At 45.4% G+C, this 14497-nt stretch overlaps 1 protein-coding gene across 1 annotated transcript in view; it reads right to left on the bottom strand.

Moving 5' to 3' along the window:
- PKD1L2 (polycystin 1 like 2) overlaps nucleotides 1–9435 on the bottom strand; it is a 73239-nt gene extending 63804 nt beyond the window's left edge. The window contains 5 exon segments of the mRNA XM_036346812.1: nucleotides 277–424; nucleotides 2460–2570; nucleotides 3814–3999; nucleotides 6529–6693; nucleotides 8977–9435. Coding sequence (XP_036202705.1) covers nucleotides 277–424; nucleotides 2460–2570; nucleotides 3814–3999; nucleotides 6529–6693; nucleotides 8977–9277 — 911 coding nt within the window. The 5' untranslated portion in view covers nucleotides 9278–9435.
- Nucleotides 9436–14497: the final 5062 nt, after the last annotated feature.

The raw sequence follows: 14497 nt of genomic DNA, 5'->3' as shown, positions 1-14497 counted from the left end.
CCAATGGGTCATTAAAAAATGTGACCCAAGTATATTTGAAATATGCCCGCACATTGGGCCTTGCTCTCACTTGCTGCTAGAAACTCTTCTGCCACCACTCGAGTGAGCCTGAGCTGGCCTATTGGGTGATGAGCAACACATGCTCCTCGCTGACGATAAGCTGACCACTGGACACATGCCAAATAATAAATACTATTATAAGTTTTGGGATGTTTTGTTATGCAGCAAAAATTGACTTGATAACGTCCTGAATCAAGGCTCAGAGATTCCTCTTACCTGGGGGGGTAGTAGGGATCAAAAGTGTGGCCATCCCCCGTGATAATGATACAGGACAGGTTTCCAGTGTAGGGAGAGAGGAGCCACATCAGGGAGATGGTGACATTATCGAAGACGAAACTCTCATTGGACACCGTCAGCTGCAGGCCTGCAGGTGAAAACACAGAGGGCCATGTGCCATTTGCAGAGCAAAACTGCATGTTAAAAACTGACTCCCTTCTATCCACCTGTCCTGCATCTTTAGGTGGGACTTTTAAAGTTTTCAAAATTTTAGTTTTACTTTTAAAGTTCTTTTGAATTTTATTTTTTGTTCATAGGTAATATATGACCAATAATTTGAAATGTACAACCCCCTCCCACTGCCAAACCTCGGTCCCCCCCTCCCCCCGTTCTGCTTTCCAGAGACAACCACTGTTATCAATATCCCGTTTCACCTTCTAGAGATACCCACAACCCATATGTACTTTTCTATTTATACAAATGGTGCATACTATATTCATTAATTGACACCTTCCATTTTTTTCACATAGTATATCTTGGAGATTATTCTATATAAATTCAGTTAGAGCTGCCCTGTTCTTTTTAATAACTACATGATGTACCATAATTTATTTGCCAGGATTCTATTGATTGTCCAAATGCATTTTATAATGTTTAAAAAGACAAAAGGCTAAGCACCTTTAAGAAAATCTATTTGGCTAAGGTGGCCGATGATTCATTGTAAGCCATTTAATGCACATTAAATTTTACAAAACCTTGAGCTTCAAAAGTTGGCATGGAGGATGGGGTGAAGGGCAGAATTTTCTGGGTCTTCACACAGCTCTGGGCTAATTTGTGCAGCATAATCTTTGTTTCTGAGCACAAATGGGAAGAGGAAAGAGGCTGACTGCAAATAAAAGGGACTTTCAGGAGGTCAGATTCTCAGCTACCTGAGGAAAGTCACATGCAACCAGGCCCTTCTGGGCACAGTCGGGGTGGGATGTCTGAATAAAGTTCCCCCTTTCACAAATCAGAACCTGATTGTGATCAGAACACACTGATTCACAAGGGGACAGGATGTTTGAAACAAAGTTGGGGCAGAAAATCTGGACCATGTAGTTGCTAAATCCAGCTTGTCCCTTGCTCTGAACTACACATTTGTCCAATGACAGCAGCACCGGGCCTGGCAGAACAAAAGGTACTCTATCCATTAGCAAAACCACCAAATGGAACATGTTTCAAAACATGTGGCCTCCTCTTCCAAGAAAATAGAATTGCAACACCTTGCTCACTGTTTTTCTACCCAAGCGTGCTCAGCAGACTACTGTCCCTGGTAGAATGTATCTTCCATGCCACCCTCCCATTTCTGTACCCTCTCCTCCATGTGGTCCTCCCTTTTCCTGTACCCACTGACCCTGCTCTCCTGGATGGCCCCTGGGAATCCCAACATTCACTGACTTATCTTTCCCCTTCAGAGCTCCTTGCATCATTACACACGCCCTCAATAGGAGTAGCTGTTCTGACCGATTAATGTGTTGGAAAACGGCATAATGTGGTTTCACAGCCGTAGGAGACACTGGCGCCCTCATGCACTGTTAGTGGAAATATAAATCGATACAGCGATTTTGAAGGGTAATTGGGCAGTACCTATTAACATTTAAAGTGCACAGACTCCCCATGGACACAGACAATAGTGTGGTGAAGGCCTGGGGAGCGGGTAGAAGGGTAGAGGGGGTCAATGGGGGGGGGTATAAGGGGGGTCTTCTGTAATACTTTTAACAAGAAAGGTAAATTTAAAATAAAATAAAATGCAGACCCTGTGACCCAGCATTTCCACTATTAGGGATCGCTCCTTTAAAAATAATCTCAGGTACATGTCAAGATATATGCACGAGAATGTACAAGAAAGCACTGCAGAGTGATATGTAACAACAAAAGACCGAAGCAACTTAAATGTTTATCAACAGGCAGGGGAACTGATTAAATACATTTTGACATAATCTTATACTGGGATATTATGCAGTTATTAAAAAAATAAGCTAGTGACTTTGAGAGATGATATATATATACACACACACACATTTCTGGCTTATCAGTTCCTCTTAGTACACAGTAGATTAATCCCCAGGGTAGCTGCTCTCTCTGCTGAGCCTGTTGTGAAAATAAGAAGGGAATTCCCACGCCAAGGCAAGCTGGGGACTCACCTTCCCGAAACTGGTACTGTACCCAGAGGTAGCTGCCCTTGGTGGGGCACAGGTCTCCAGAGAAGGTCCCATTTGCTGCCACCTGGCATGCCTGCAGCCCCTGGCACTGTTCTGGGAAGCACCCGAATCCCAGCAGAAGCAGAAATGGCGTGAAGGACATAAAGGGATAGGTTCACACAGATGAATAACCTCACGTTCATTCATTTACCCACCATCCGCCCAACAAATACCAGTTGGTGTCTACTGGAGACCAGGCACTGTGCTAGGTACTGGGGGAGAGAGAAGTAGGGTTCCTATCCCCAAGTAGTTCAGAGTCCCTCCCAGTGGTTCTCAAACTGTGGATTGTGCTGGAATTCCCTGGAGGGCTTGTGTCTCAATGTGGAGGGCAGCTTGAGAATTTCCTTCTAACAAGCTCCCAGGTAATGTTAACACTGCTGGCCCAGGAACCCCACTTTGAGAACCACTGGTCCAGTGGATCTAGTCAAATGGCCTAAAGCGAATCATTCCCAGGGGGCAAAGGCAGCTCAGAGGCAGATTTAATCTAATTTTGAAAAACAGGTCCTAGAGAAATTCTCCCATGTGAACAAGAGATGCCACCAGAAACATTTGTTTAGCATTATTCACAATACCAAGGATTAAGACCCAACCCATACACTCTTAACAGAGGAAGAGACAAATTCTGGCACATACAATAGATGAAACAGATAAGCTAACACTGCATGTATCAAGATGGATAATACTTTGAGCAAAAAATAAAATAAAGAAGGAAAAGAGAAAAAAAGCACATTGCAGAATGACATACAATATGATACAATTTTTATAAACACTAAAAACCTGCAAAGCAATACTATATATTGCTTAGGGTTGCATACATAGAAGGCAGCAATACAAAACCACCCATGCAATTAACAAGCGCTGACTTTATGACAGGAGCAGACCAGGAAGGGCTTCACAGGAGTGTTGGCTGTATATCCAATGCTGTGTTTGATTCCTTCATGAGGGAATTTTAAGCAAATATGATTTGACAATGTTGGGTAGTGGGTCTATGGGAGTTCATTGAAGTATTTTTTATTCTTGTCTATGTATTTCAAGTATTTAATTTTTTTTTAAGTTAAAAAAAGAAAGTGATGTTTCTTGCATCCAAGTTGGGTGGGGAGCAAAAGTGAAGGAGTGAGCTGTAACTCCCTTGCTTCCCAACTCAGTGCTGTGGCGGAGACTGGCTAGTTTTCCCAATGTTGGAGGCTCAAGGTCATATGTGAGGATTAGTGGAGCCTTCCAGAACCTGTTGCTGGGCACAGGACACCAGGAACTGCCCTGAGCTCACAGCCAGAGCTGTGGAGCCCTTGGGCCCTACCTGCCACTTCATCCTTGACGCTGACCCAGCTGCATTGCTCCTCCAGGTCCAAGGGGCTCCCAGTGTCCTGGGTGCAATAATGGGGAGTCTGGCGCCCGTAGAAAGCATCCCGGATCTGAATGACCTCCCAGGAACCACAGTGCATGGTGGCATCATGGCCCTCGCAGGCCAGACTCTGGCCGACACCTGTACAAAGGTAAGGTGATACATAGGAGGCCTATGGTCATGGGTGGGCAAGTGCCTGGTTCAGTGGTCGGCAAACCGCGGCTCGCGAGCCACATGCGGCTCTTTAGCCCCTTGAGTGTGGCTCTTCCGCAAAATACCACATGTGGACGTGCACATACAGTGCGATTGAAACTTTGTGGCCCATGCGCAGAAGTCGGTTTTTGCCCTGGGCGAGTCTATTTTGAAGAAGTGGTGTTAGAAGAAGTGGGGGTACGTTCGCTGTGGTCAACCCCTCAGAATGAGGACGTTTCTAGCAAAGGCCAGCTTAGGAGTACCCTAATTATTAATAACAATATACCTACCTATATAGTTTAAATTTAAAAAAATTTGGCTCTCAAAAGAAATTTCAATTGTTGTACTGTTGATATTTGGCTCTGTTGACTAATGAGTTTGCCGACCACTGGCCTCGTTGATGGGAAGTGGAAGAGTCTCAGGGGTCAGGACTGTGAGATGCAAGGATACAGCAGAAGCAGACTCAGCATGGGTGAGAGTAACTCTGGAGCCAGACTGCCCAAGGGCAGATCCAGCCTAGCCACCCAGTGGCTGTGTGACCTCTGCAAATTACTTAGCTTCTCTGTGCCTCCTTTGTATAGGGGGGACTCTACCCCATACTCCATATGGTCATTAGGAGGGTTAAATGAGTTTGTACACTCAGAATATGGGCTATTCAAGTAGCAATTACTATTCTACCTATTTCAAGTACCTTCCTTGAGCCTTATTTGAAAACAATGTCCGGTACATGATAGATGCCAAACAAGCTTTTGTTGAATGAATGAGTGATTTCAATGAGTCTTTATACCAATCCTATGAGCTGAGCTATTATTCTCCCCATTAGGAACATGGGGCTCAGTGGGGTCACTGTGCCAGAGCCCCACACAAACCCTGCTTCCTGGCACCTGCTCAGTAAACATTTGTTGCAAAAGAATGACGGCTCAGGTGTGCACAGCCAGAAAGTGGGAAATGCTGAATTCACACTCAGGCCTGTTTGCCTGGTGGGAAGTCCACAGAGTAGGAGAGACCAAATCTGTGTTCATTTTCTTATGGCTGCTGTAACAAATTGTCACAAATTTATAATATTATAGTTATGAAGGTCAGAAGTCCACAAATGGGTATCACTACACTGATATCAAGGTTCTTTCTGAAGGCTCTAGGGGAGAATCTGTTTCCTGCCTTGTCCAGCTTATACAGGCTGTCAGCATTCCTTGGATTGTGGCCCCCTCTTCCATCTCCAAAGCCAGTCTCTCTCTCTCTCTCTCTCTCTCTCTCTCTCTCTCTCTCTCTCCCCCTCTCCCTCTCCCTCTCCCTCTCCCTCTCCTTCTCCCTCTCTCTCTCTCTCTCTTTCTCTCTCCATAGGCAAAACTGCTTTAGGTCTCATCTCTGTCACTTCCCAGCTCTCTGGCCTTGGACAAGGAACTTATCCTTTCTGAGTCTCACTTTTTTTAGCTTTCTAATAGGCCTACAATAGAATGGTGGACAGACTTCTATTATGGTGAATAAATGTACATGGAGTGTCTGGCTCAGTGCTGGAACTTTTGCTCGATACTCATTAGTTCTTCATAGTGTGACCTCATGCACGGCTCCAAGGCCCTGGGAGTGACAGAGTCTGAGAGACAGGCTTGAAGTTGGGGTGGTGGAGGGGACAGGGACTTGGGGAGGCTGTGATAGAAAGAGGGAAGTTGCATAATGCACAGACCAGGGAGGGCTTCACAGGCGCTTCCACCTTTTCAGAAGTAGTCAGGCAGGGCAAAGTGCATCTATTTAAAGCTAGGGGAGAAGAATGGAGCAGGAGCTCCTGTGAATGTTCAACCCAGGACAGGGCCTGGGAACCAGGAGCTTAGAGCCAGGGAGGGGACTGGACCCAGAAAGCCCAGAAGGTTCCATCAAGCCTGGCTTGTGGGTCAGGGGACCAGGAGGCTCAGCTCTAAGGCCAGGCCCCAATCCCAGCCCCCCCCCCCCCCCCCGGTGGGTAGGACCTGGTATATGGCTACATCCCACTCCGGCAGGGTCTCTTATACACAGTCCCCAGCATCTACATTGGGAGTCGGGCATGGGTAGCAGCTAGAAAGGGCACAAGAGAAGAACAGTTGGGAGCTGGTGGGATGTGGGCATGGGGGGCTCAGACTTAGGCTGGCCAGGGAGCAGGAGTTAAGGGTGAGTGGGCAGATATATGAGGAAAAAAGACAGAGAGAGACAAGCAAGACTAATAGGCAGGTAAATGGACAGGGAGAGCAAGGATGTGAGCTAGGGAGATGGAGGGACACACAGAGAGACTGAGCACATAGACAGAGGTAGGTGGGCATTTAGAGAGAAACAGAGATAGAAACAGAGAGACAGAGACAGAGAGACATGGAGCATCACACAGAGACAAGTGGGCATTTAGAGAGACACTCAGAGAGACAGAGATAGCAGTAGAGAGACACACAGGAAAACAAGGAAACAGAGACACGAAGAGATGGGGCAAAGGAAGTAGACTCTACAACAGAGGCTCACCAAACTCGCAGATGAAGGCGAACAGCTGTGCGCAGTTGTCTGAGGCAGCCCACCTGGCAGAAGGGTCTCTCCTGATGTAACCGCAGGTGTCGGGAGCAGAAGAGGCCTGCCCTCCGTGCCAGTGGCTATAGTTCACATTTGAGGTGTCCAGCCAGATCCCCGGTCCTGGGAGGGAACACAACCACCAGGACTTTTTCTGATCCTTTTTATGTGCAAGGCTTGTCCCAGCTCAGCTCCTTGTGAGCAGTAGGTGCTCAATCAGTGCTGAGGGCCTCTCCCGTGCCAGCAATGGAGCATTTCCTACCCATTATCTTCCAACACTCAAACACAAGAACTCGACCTAAACACCGGGAACCCAAGTTGGAGAGCCTGTAGAAGTTGGCTTGACTAAATAAATGATGCTTTCAGCTCTATCTAACCGTAACCTAAAGAAGAGCACAGTGTGTGCCCTAGGGAGTTAAAAGGTATTTCACATAGAAAGGGGGTCCTTGACAAATAGAAATGGGCACTGCTGAGCTACTGCAGAAACAGTTTTCCTTACTTCAGGACTCTTCAGAGCCTTGAACCCAAGGATGTTACGTGTGTGTGTGTGTGTGTGTGTGTGTGTGTGTGTGTGTGAGAGAGAGAGAGAGAGAGAGAGAGCGCATGACAGAGAGAGACGGAGGGAGGGAGATACAGAGGCATTTCAAGGACACTAGAGATCTAGAAAACACTACATAGAAAATATTTGCTGTAAAGACTCAAAAATGTATTTATTAATTTTAAAAAATATGTATATTTTTTATTTCAGAGAGGAAGGGAGGTAGGGAGGGAGAGAGAGAGAGAGAGAGACATCAATGAGAGAGAATCATTGATCGACTGCCTTCTGCACACCCCCTACTGGGGATTGAGTCTGCAACCTGGACATGTGCCCTTACCCAGAATCGAACCAGTGTCCTGGTTCATAGGCCAGTGCTCAACCACTGAGCTATGCTGGTTGGGCTATTTATTAATTTTTTAAAGAAAAGAAATCCATACAAATGGTTAAAATTTTTTAAAGAGTAAAAAGAGAATGAAATGAAAGCATCTTCCCTCTTCCAAACTATGGACCACTCCCATTATTGTTGTTTCTTGCGTGTTGTTCCATGTTGCGTTTTATCTATGTAGCAGCACCCGTGAGTACCTGAATCTATTTACAAAAATGCCATCATATTGCTCACAGCACTGTCTCTTGCCTCTCAAATAACATTACTTATTGAAAGCTGTTACATATCAGCCTACTCAGATCTACTTCATTTTCTGTAAAGCCATGCAGTATCCCCTGAATATTTTAAATAGACCCGACTCCTTTAAATGCATACGAATGGAAATCCACAAATTGCTGCATCTACAAAGCAAAAAACCATTCAAGAGATATTGGCTGAAGACACATTGTAGAAATTGCATCTCTTTGGCTGTGACCTTCCTCAAATGAGCTTCCCATCTGCCCCTTTATTAAAGCATTTCCATCCACTCTGGTATATTTCTCTAGGTACTTAGCACAGACCAAGTTTTTATTTTCTAAAACCCAGTATCTTCCACAGAGCAGTTTGAGATGGCGGGACACTGGCTCAATACCTCACTGCCCTTCCCTAGATGTGTTTTCTTGAGCAAGGCAGTTCCTCTCTCTGGACTTCATTTTCCTCACCCATAAAATAAGAGTAGCAAAGCCTACCTCATGGGGCCGGTGTAAGGATTAAATACAAAGGTTTATGTGTCCATTCTTGGATATGTATGGACATTGGGGGTGGGAGGGATTGGCCAGAATATGGTTCCTTCCCTTAAAGAGCTTATTGTCTATGGGGGAAGACACCTAAATAACTAAAGTCATGTCAAAAGGGTCCTACAGGTACATAGAGAAGGACTCAACTGGTTGTGCTGGGGTTGGAGGAAGGAGCCCTCCCAGAGAAAGGCTAAGTGAGAGTTCCTGGGAGAACCATTAACATGAGACTAACCCATGTGAACTGAACCACGCTAAGCACTTGACCTGCGTCAGTCTCATAGGGAGGAAGACATGTGGAAATGCTTTGAAAATAGCTTAGTAATTATTTCCCAAGGCTCAGTTTTCTCACCTGTAAAATAAAGACAGCAATAATAATTATATTATCAGTTATTGTGAGGATTCACATGATAATGGACATGACGCACTCAGGATAGTGCTGGACACTATTCTAACAAGAACCAAAGAATTCATAGATATTATGAATATGAGGCATATGCAAAACAATGCACATTTCTGGTGTCAGCTCTGTGCCGGGCACTGTGCTAAATACTGTGCATGAATTATTTTATCCACTAAACAACCAAAGAGGAGGGTTTGCTTACCCTGAGAATGGGGCATATTAATTTGTTTTATGGAGCTCTGGGTAGAAAGCAATGGGAGAATTGCAGCCACTAGCTCCCATAAAACATGGTTATCACAGCACCTACCTTCTGTAGTTCCATTCTGAGCCGAGTTCCCTGTGAGTCCAATCCACCATTCCCTGTCCTGAGACATGTGCTTTTGCAGAAACTGCTGGGTGCCTTCGTCGTGAATAAAGACCAAATGGCCTCCTCGCTCCTCACACCAGTTCTGGGCACCATAGAAGGAGCGGCCAAAAGGCACAAATTCATAGCAAGAGTCTCTGAAAGCCACTTGGTTCTTAGAGCAAACGCTCCTCTCCTCTGGCTTAGCAGGAGTGGCCATCAACCTCAGAGCAAGCCCCAGGAGGACCAAGCCTGCTGCGCTCATCCTTGAACCAGCTGGAGAGTCTGGATGGAGCTGGCTGTCCGTCCTTCATATGCTGTTGCCTTCACAGCCATCTGCCATCCATCTTCCTTTTCTCTTTGCATCAAATAACAGCGACCACCTCCTGTTTAAGAAACAATGACTCAGGATGAATGTGTCTGCTGCTTTGTTTTCCCCAGCTCTTTGTTTAATGCCAGTTCTAAATATAATTAATTTGCAGAATGTTCTTCTAGAGAAAGATAAAGCTGCTATCTCACCTGTCCTCTTGTCGTTTGCTCAACTGTTAGCTTCCGATAAAAATTCCTGGCTATTGGTTTTATGTCGTCACCCTTAAAGGCCAAATGCTTCATTAGAAGCCATCAGCATGTGGGAAGGATGTGATAAAAGAAAAATGGCAGGAAAGTTAGAGTTATGGGATTGTAAAAAAACCAGATTGCACTCATATCCAATCTTATTATCTAGAATGGCTGCTGTACCTAAATGATAATCACATTTTCTCCAGCATGGCTTAAATCCTAATGGAGATTCCCCCTCACCCTCTCTGATTCATCACATTACCACTCATTGTCTGTTAGAGAATAAAAATTTCCTACAACATTAATTTGATGTTATCATGCAAATAAGCTTTAAAAACTTCAAACCTGCCCTGGCCGGTTTGGCTCAGTGGATGGAGCGTTGGCCTGTGGACTGAAGGGTCCCAGGTTCAATTCTGGCTAGGGGCATGTGCCTTGGTTGCGGGCACATCCCCAGTAAAAGGTGTGCAGGAAGCAGCTGATCAATGTTTCTCTCTCATCAATGTTTCTGGCTCTCTGTCCCTCTCCCTTCCTCTCTGTGGAAAATCAATAAAATATATTTAGAAAATAATAATTAAAAAAACAAAACAAAAAACTTCAAACCTATTCATCCTCATCCAGTGTTTAAACCCTCCGGTGGGTGTCCATGGTCTGTGGATCAAGTTCAAACTTCTTTGCTTAGTATTCAAGGCTCTCCATGAACTGGTAATTGACAATATTTCCAAACATATTCCCCAAAAGGTGGGGAACCAGGCTCTTTTACCCATTGCCAATGGAAGAATAAATTGGTACAACCTCTATTGTGAGCAGTGTTATAATACCTGTCAAAATTTAAGTCCCTCTCCCCAGCTGCTGGTAAGATGCTGGGTTCTTCCTATGAAGCTAAGGCCGAGTTGGGGTGAGGCCCTCACTCCATCCAGCGACTAGCACCATGGCTGGCAGCACTCACCCAGTGCCCACCCACACCAGCTCAGACCTCATCCTGCAAAACGATGAGGTGATGGTCACAGAGGATAAGATCAGTGCCCTTATTAAAGTAGCTGGTGTAAAAGTTGAACCCTTCTGGTCCAGCTTGTTTGCAAAACTCTATCCAATGTCAACATCAAGAGCCTCATCTGGGATGTAGGGGCTGGCAGACCTGCCCCAGTAGCTGGTGCTGTACCAGCCAATGGTCCTGCCCCCTCCACTGCTGCCCCAGCTGAGGAGAAGAAAGTGGAGGCAAAGAAAGAAGAATCTTTGGAGTCTGATGATGACACAGGCCTTGGTCTTTTGGACTAAACTTCTTTTGTAACGCGTTCAATAGAAAGTTGAACTCTGAAAACAAAATTAAAAAGCACAAGCGCTATAATGTAGCAATTCCACTTCTAGGAATTTCACCTACAGATAAATTCATACATATGTGAAATGTACTATGTATAAGATTATGTATAAGATTATTTATTGCAGATTTTTTAAAATTGGAAACAACCTAAATGTCCATTGATAGGAAATTGGTCTATCAAAATGTGGTACATCATACATACCCATTAAAAAATGAACAAATTCATTGCATACAAATTTGGAAGGATATCTAATATTTTTGTTAATATTAAAAGCAAAGTATGAGACATTGTTGATGGTCTAATGCAGCGGTTCTCAACCTGTGGGTCACGACCCCTTTGGCGGTCAAACGACCCTTTCACAGGGGTTGTCTAAGACCATCCTGCATATCAGATATTTACATTATGATTCATAACAGTAGAAAAATTACAGTTATGAAGTAGCAATGAAAATAATTTTATGGTTGGGGGGTCACAACATGAGGAGCTGTTTTAAAGGGCCAGAAGGTTGAGAACCACTGGAATGCATTTACATAAAAACATATATGGTCCTAGCTGGTTTGGCTCAGTGGATAGAGTGTAGGCCTCCGGACCAAAGGGTCCCGGGTTCAATTCTAGTCAAGGGTTTGATTCCGGTCAGGGGCACATACCTCGGTTGTAGGCTCCTTCCTGGTCTGGACCGTGGTTGGGGCACGTGCGGGAAGCAACCAATTGATGTATTTCTCTCACATCGATGTTTCTCTCTGTCTTTTCTCTCTTTTCCACTCTCCCTAAAAATCAATGGAAAAATATCCTCCACCCCATCCTCCACAAGCTCAAAGTCACAGCTCTTTCTATCTTCATCGATTGCTGGAGACCTTTCCTCACACTGTGTGCTCCTGTGCTGTCCCCTCTGCCAGGAGCCACTTTCTTCCTAGTCCTTCCCTGATCACCTTCAAGATTCAGCTCAAATATCACTTCGTTTGTGAACTTTGTAGAACTTGCTTCATATAATAATATGCTTCTCTTCTCTGAATGTTTTTCTCTTTTTTCAATAAAAGCTTTACTGAGATATAATTCACATGCCATACAATTCACCCATTTAAACTTTACAAGTCAATGTTTTATATTTTTTGTTTTTTTATTAATCCTCACTTAAGGATATTTTTTCCATTGATTTTTTTTTTAGAGAGACTGGAAGGGAGGGGGAGAGACAGAGAGAGAGAAACATTGATGTGAGAGAGTCACACCAATTGGTTGCTTCCCACATACATAAGGATTGAGCCTGCAACAGAATTATGTTCCCTTGACTAGAATCGAACCCTTGACCCTTCAGTCCGTGGGATGATGCTCTAACCACTGAGCACCTGGCTAAGGCAAGTCGATGTTTTTTAGTATATTCACGAGGTTGTGTTAGAACATTTTCATCCCACCAAAAGGAAATATATTAGCATTTTCACCCCATTTCCTCCTTCCCCAAGCATCAGAGAACCACTTGTCTACTTTCTGTCTCTGGATTTGCCTATTCCAGACATTTCATATACGTGGCATCATCATACAATATGATGATGACCTTTTTGTGACCCACTTCTTTCACTTTAGCACAGTGTCTTCAAAGTTCATCTGATCTTGTAGCCTGTGTCAGTGCTTCATTCCTTTTTATGACTGGATAATATCCTATCATATGAGTAAACCACATTTTGTTCATCCATTCATCCATTGATAGACATTTGAGTTGTCTTATTCTGTGAATTTTTTGAGGGGAAGAAATCATGTCTCTTAAACTCTCTATCTATCCTATGGCTGGTACATAGTAGGACTCAATGAACATTTGTCACCCAGGTCCCTGGGGCTGACTCTTGTCCCCCTTTGATTTCCCAGAAGCCCTTGCAAGCCCTCCGGAGTATCCCTGCCAGACAGAGCCCAAGGCAGGATTCGATGTCATTGCTGACTCACAGGATGGGCAGAATTGGTCTCTTATCTGTGAGAGCCAAACTTCTAATGACTTCCATTAGAAAACTATGTGGAAGGCCTCACACAGAGATAATGTATCTTCTGGGTAAAGGCTTAATTTGTGCTGCCGGTGGAACGTGCTTGGAGACATTTGATAAGGAACACAATCTGCAGGCTAAATTCCATTTTCACATTGTTTACATTCTGATAAATTGCAGGCTCCTGGGCACAGAATATGTCTTGATGATGTCAACTCCCAAAGTTCCTCAGCCTCTGTGTACATGAAGAAAGGACGCAGGACATGGCTGGACACGTGTGAACGTGTTTCCAATGATCTGAAGCAGCTGTCTGAGCCGCCAGATGCTGATTTTGGGGATCAGCAAATGAAAACAGAAAGAGAAGGAGTTTGGTTTAAATTGAACCATGAAAAGAACCATAAAGATGTTCATGCCCTGTGGCCCAGACACGCCAGTCCTGGGAATAGACCAATTTTAGTTTGGGTTCCCCCAAAAGCTAACTGAGACAAGAATTCAAGCACCAGTAGGAAACAGTGGCAGGGGAGTGTGGAGTACATTGATCTATGTGAATTGGTGTTTTTATTTTTTTAATTAAATCTTTATTGTTCAGATTATTACAGTTGTTCCTCTTTTTTCCCCCCATAGCTCCCCTCCACCTCATTCCCACCCCACCCTCTGCCCTTACCCACCCCCCACAGTGAGCTCATCCATAGGTGTACGATTTTTGTCCAGTCTCTTCCCACACCCCCACACCCCTTTCCCCCTGAGAATTGTCAGTCCATTCCCTTTCTATGCCCCTGATTCGATTCTATTCACCAGTTTATTCTGTTCATCAGATTTTTTATTCACTTGATTTTTAGATTCACTTGTTGATAGATACGTATTTGTTGTCACTTTGTTGTTCATAATTTTTATCTTTACCTTTTCTTCTTCTTCCTCTTCTTAAAAAATACCTTTCAGCATCTACACTAATAAAAGAGAAAAATGGTAATTGGCGTATGGCGCTACCCTTTTCATTGGCTAATCAAGGCTATATGCAAATTAACTGCCAACTGAGATGGCAGTTAACTGCCAACAAAGATGGCGGCTAATTTGCATATGTAGGCACAATGCAGGGAGGCGAAAGGGAAAGCAGGAAGAAGCCCCCTGCCACTGACAGTGATCGGAAACCCAGGGGGGAGCTAAGAGGTGGGGGGCAGGGCAAAGGCAGCCCTGGGGCTGCCTTTGCCCTGCCCCCCAGCCATGATCGGGGAATCAGGTGCCTTTGCCGCCCTGGCCAGTGATAGCAGGAAGTAGGGGTGGAGCCAGCGATGGGAGCTGGGCACGGTCAAAGCTGGCAGTCCGGGGAGGTAGGGGTCCCTTGCCTGGGCCTAAAGCGGAGCCCACGATCGCGGGGCCGCTGCAGCTGCGGGTCCCCGCTGCCCGAGCCAGACGCCTCAGCCAGAGGCGTCATGCAGGGGCAGGGGCGGAACCCGCGTGATCGCGGTGCCCCCCGCTGCCACTGCGGGTCCCCGCTTCCCCGGGCCGGACGCCTCGGCCAGAGGCGTCCGGCCTGGGCAGGGGCGGAGCCTGCAACCGCGGGGAGCTGGGGGTCCCCTGCCCAGGCCTAACGCCTCGGCCAGAGGTGTTAGGCCTGGGCAGGGGCAGAGCGGGAGATCGCGG

The sequence above is a fragment of the Myotis myotis genome, unplaced genomic scaffold (genome assembly GCF_014108235.1).
Source record: "Myotis myotis isolate mMyoMyo1 unplaced genomic scaffold, mMyoMyo1.p scaffold_m19_p_19, whole genome shotgun sequence".
In the NCBI taxonomy this organism is placed as follows: domain Eukaryota; kingdom Metazoa; phylum Chordata; class Mammalia; order Chiroptera; family Vespertilionidae; genus Myotis; species Myotis myotis.
This window is presented reverse-complemented; position numbering and strand designations above follow the sequence as displayed.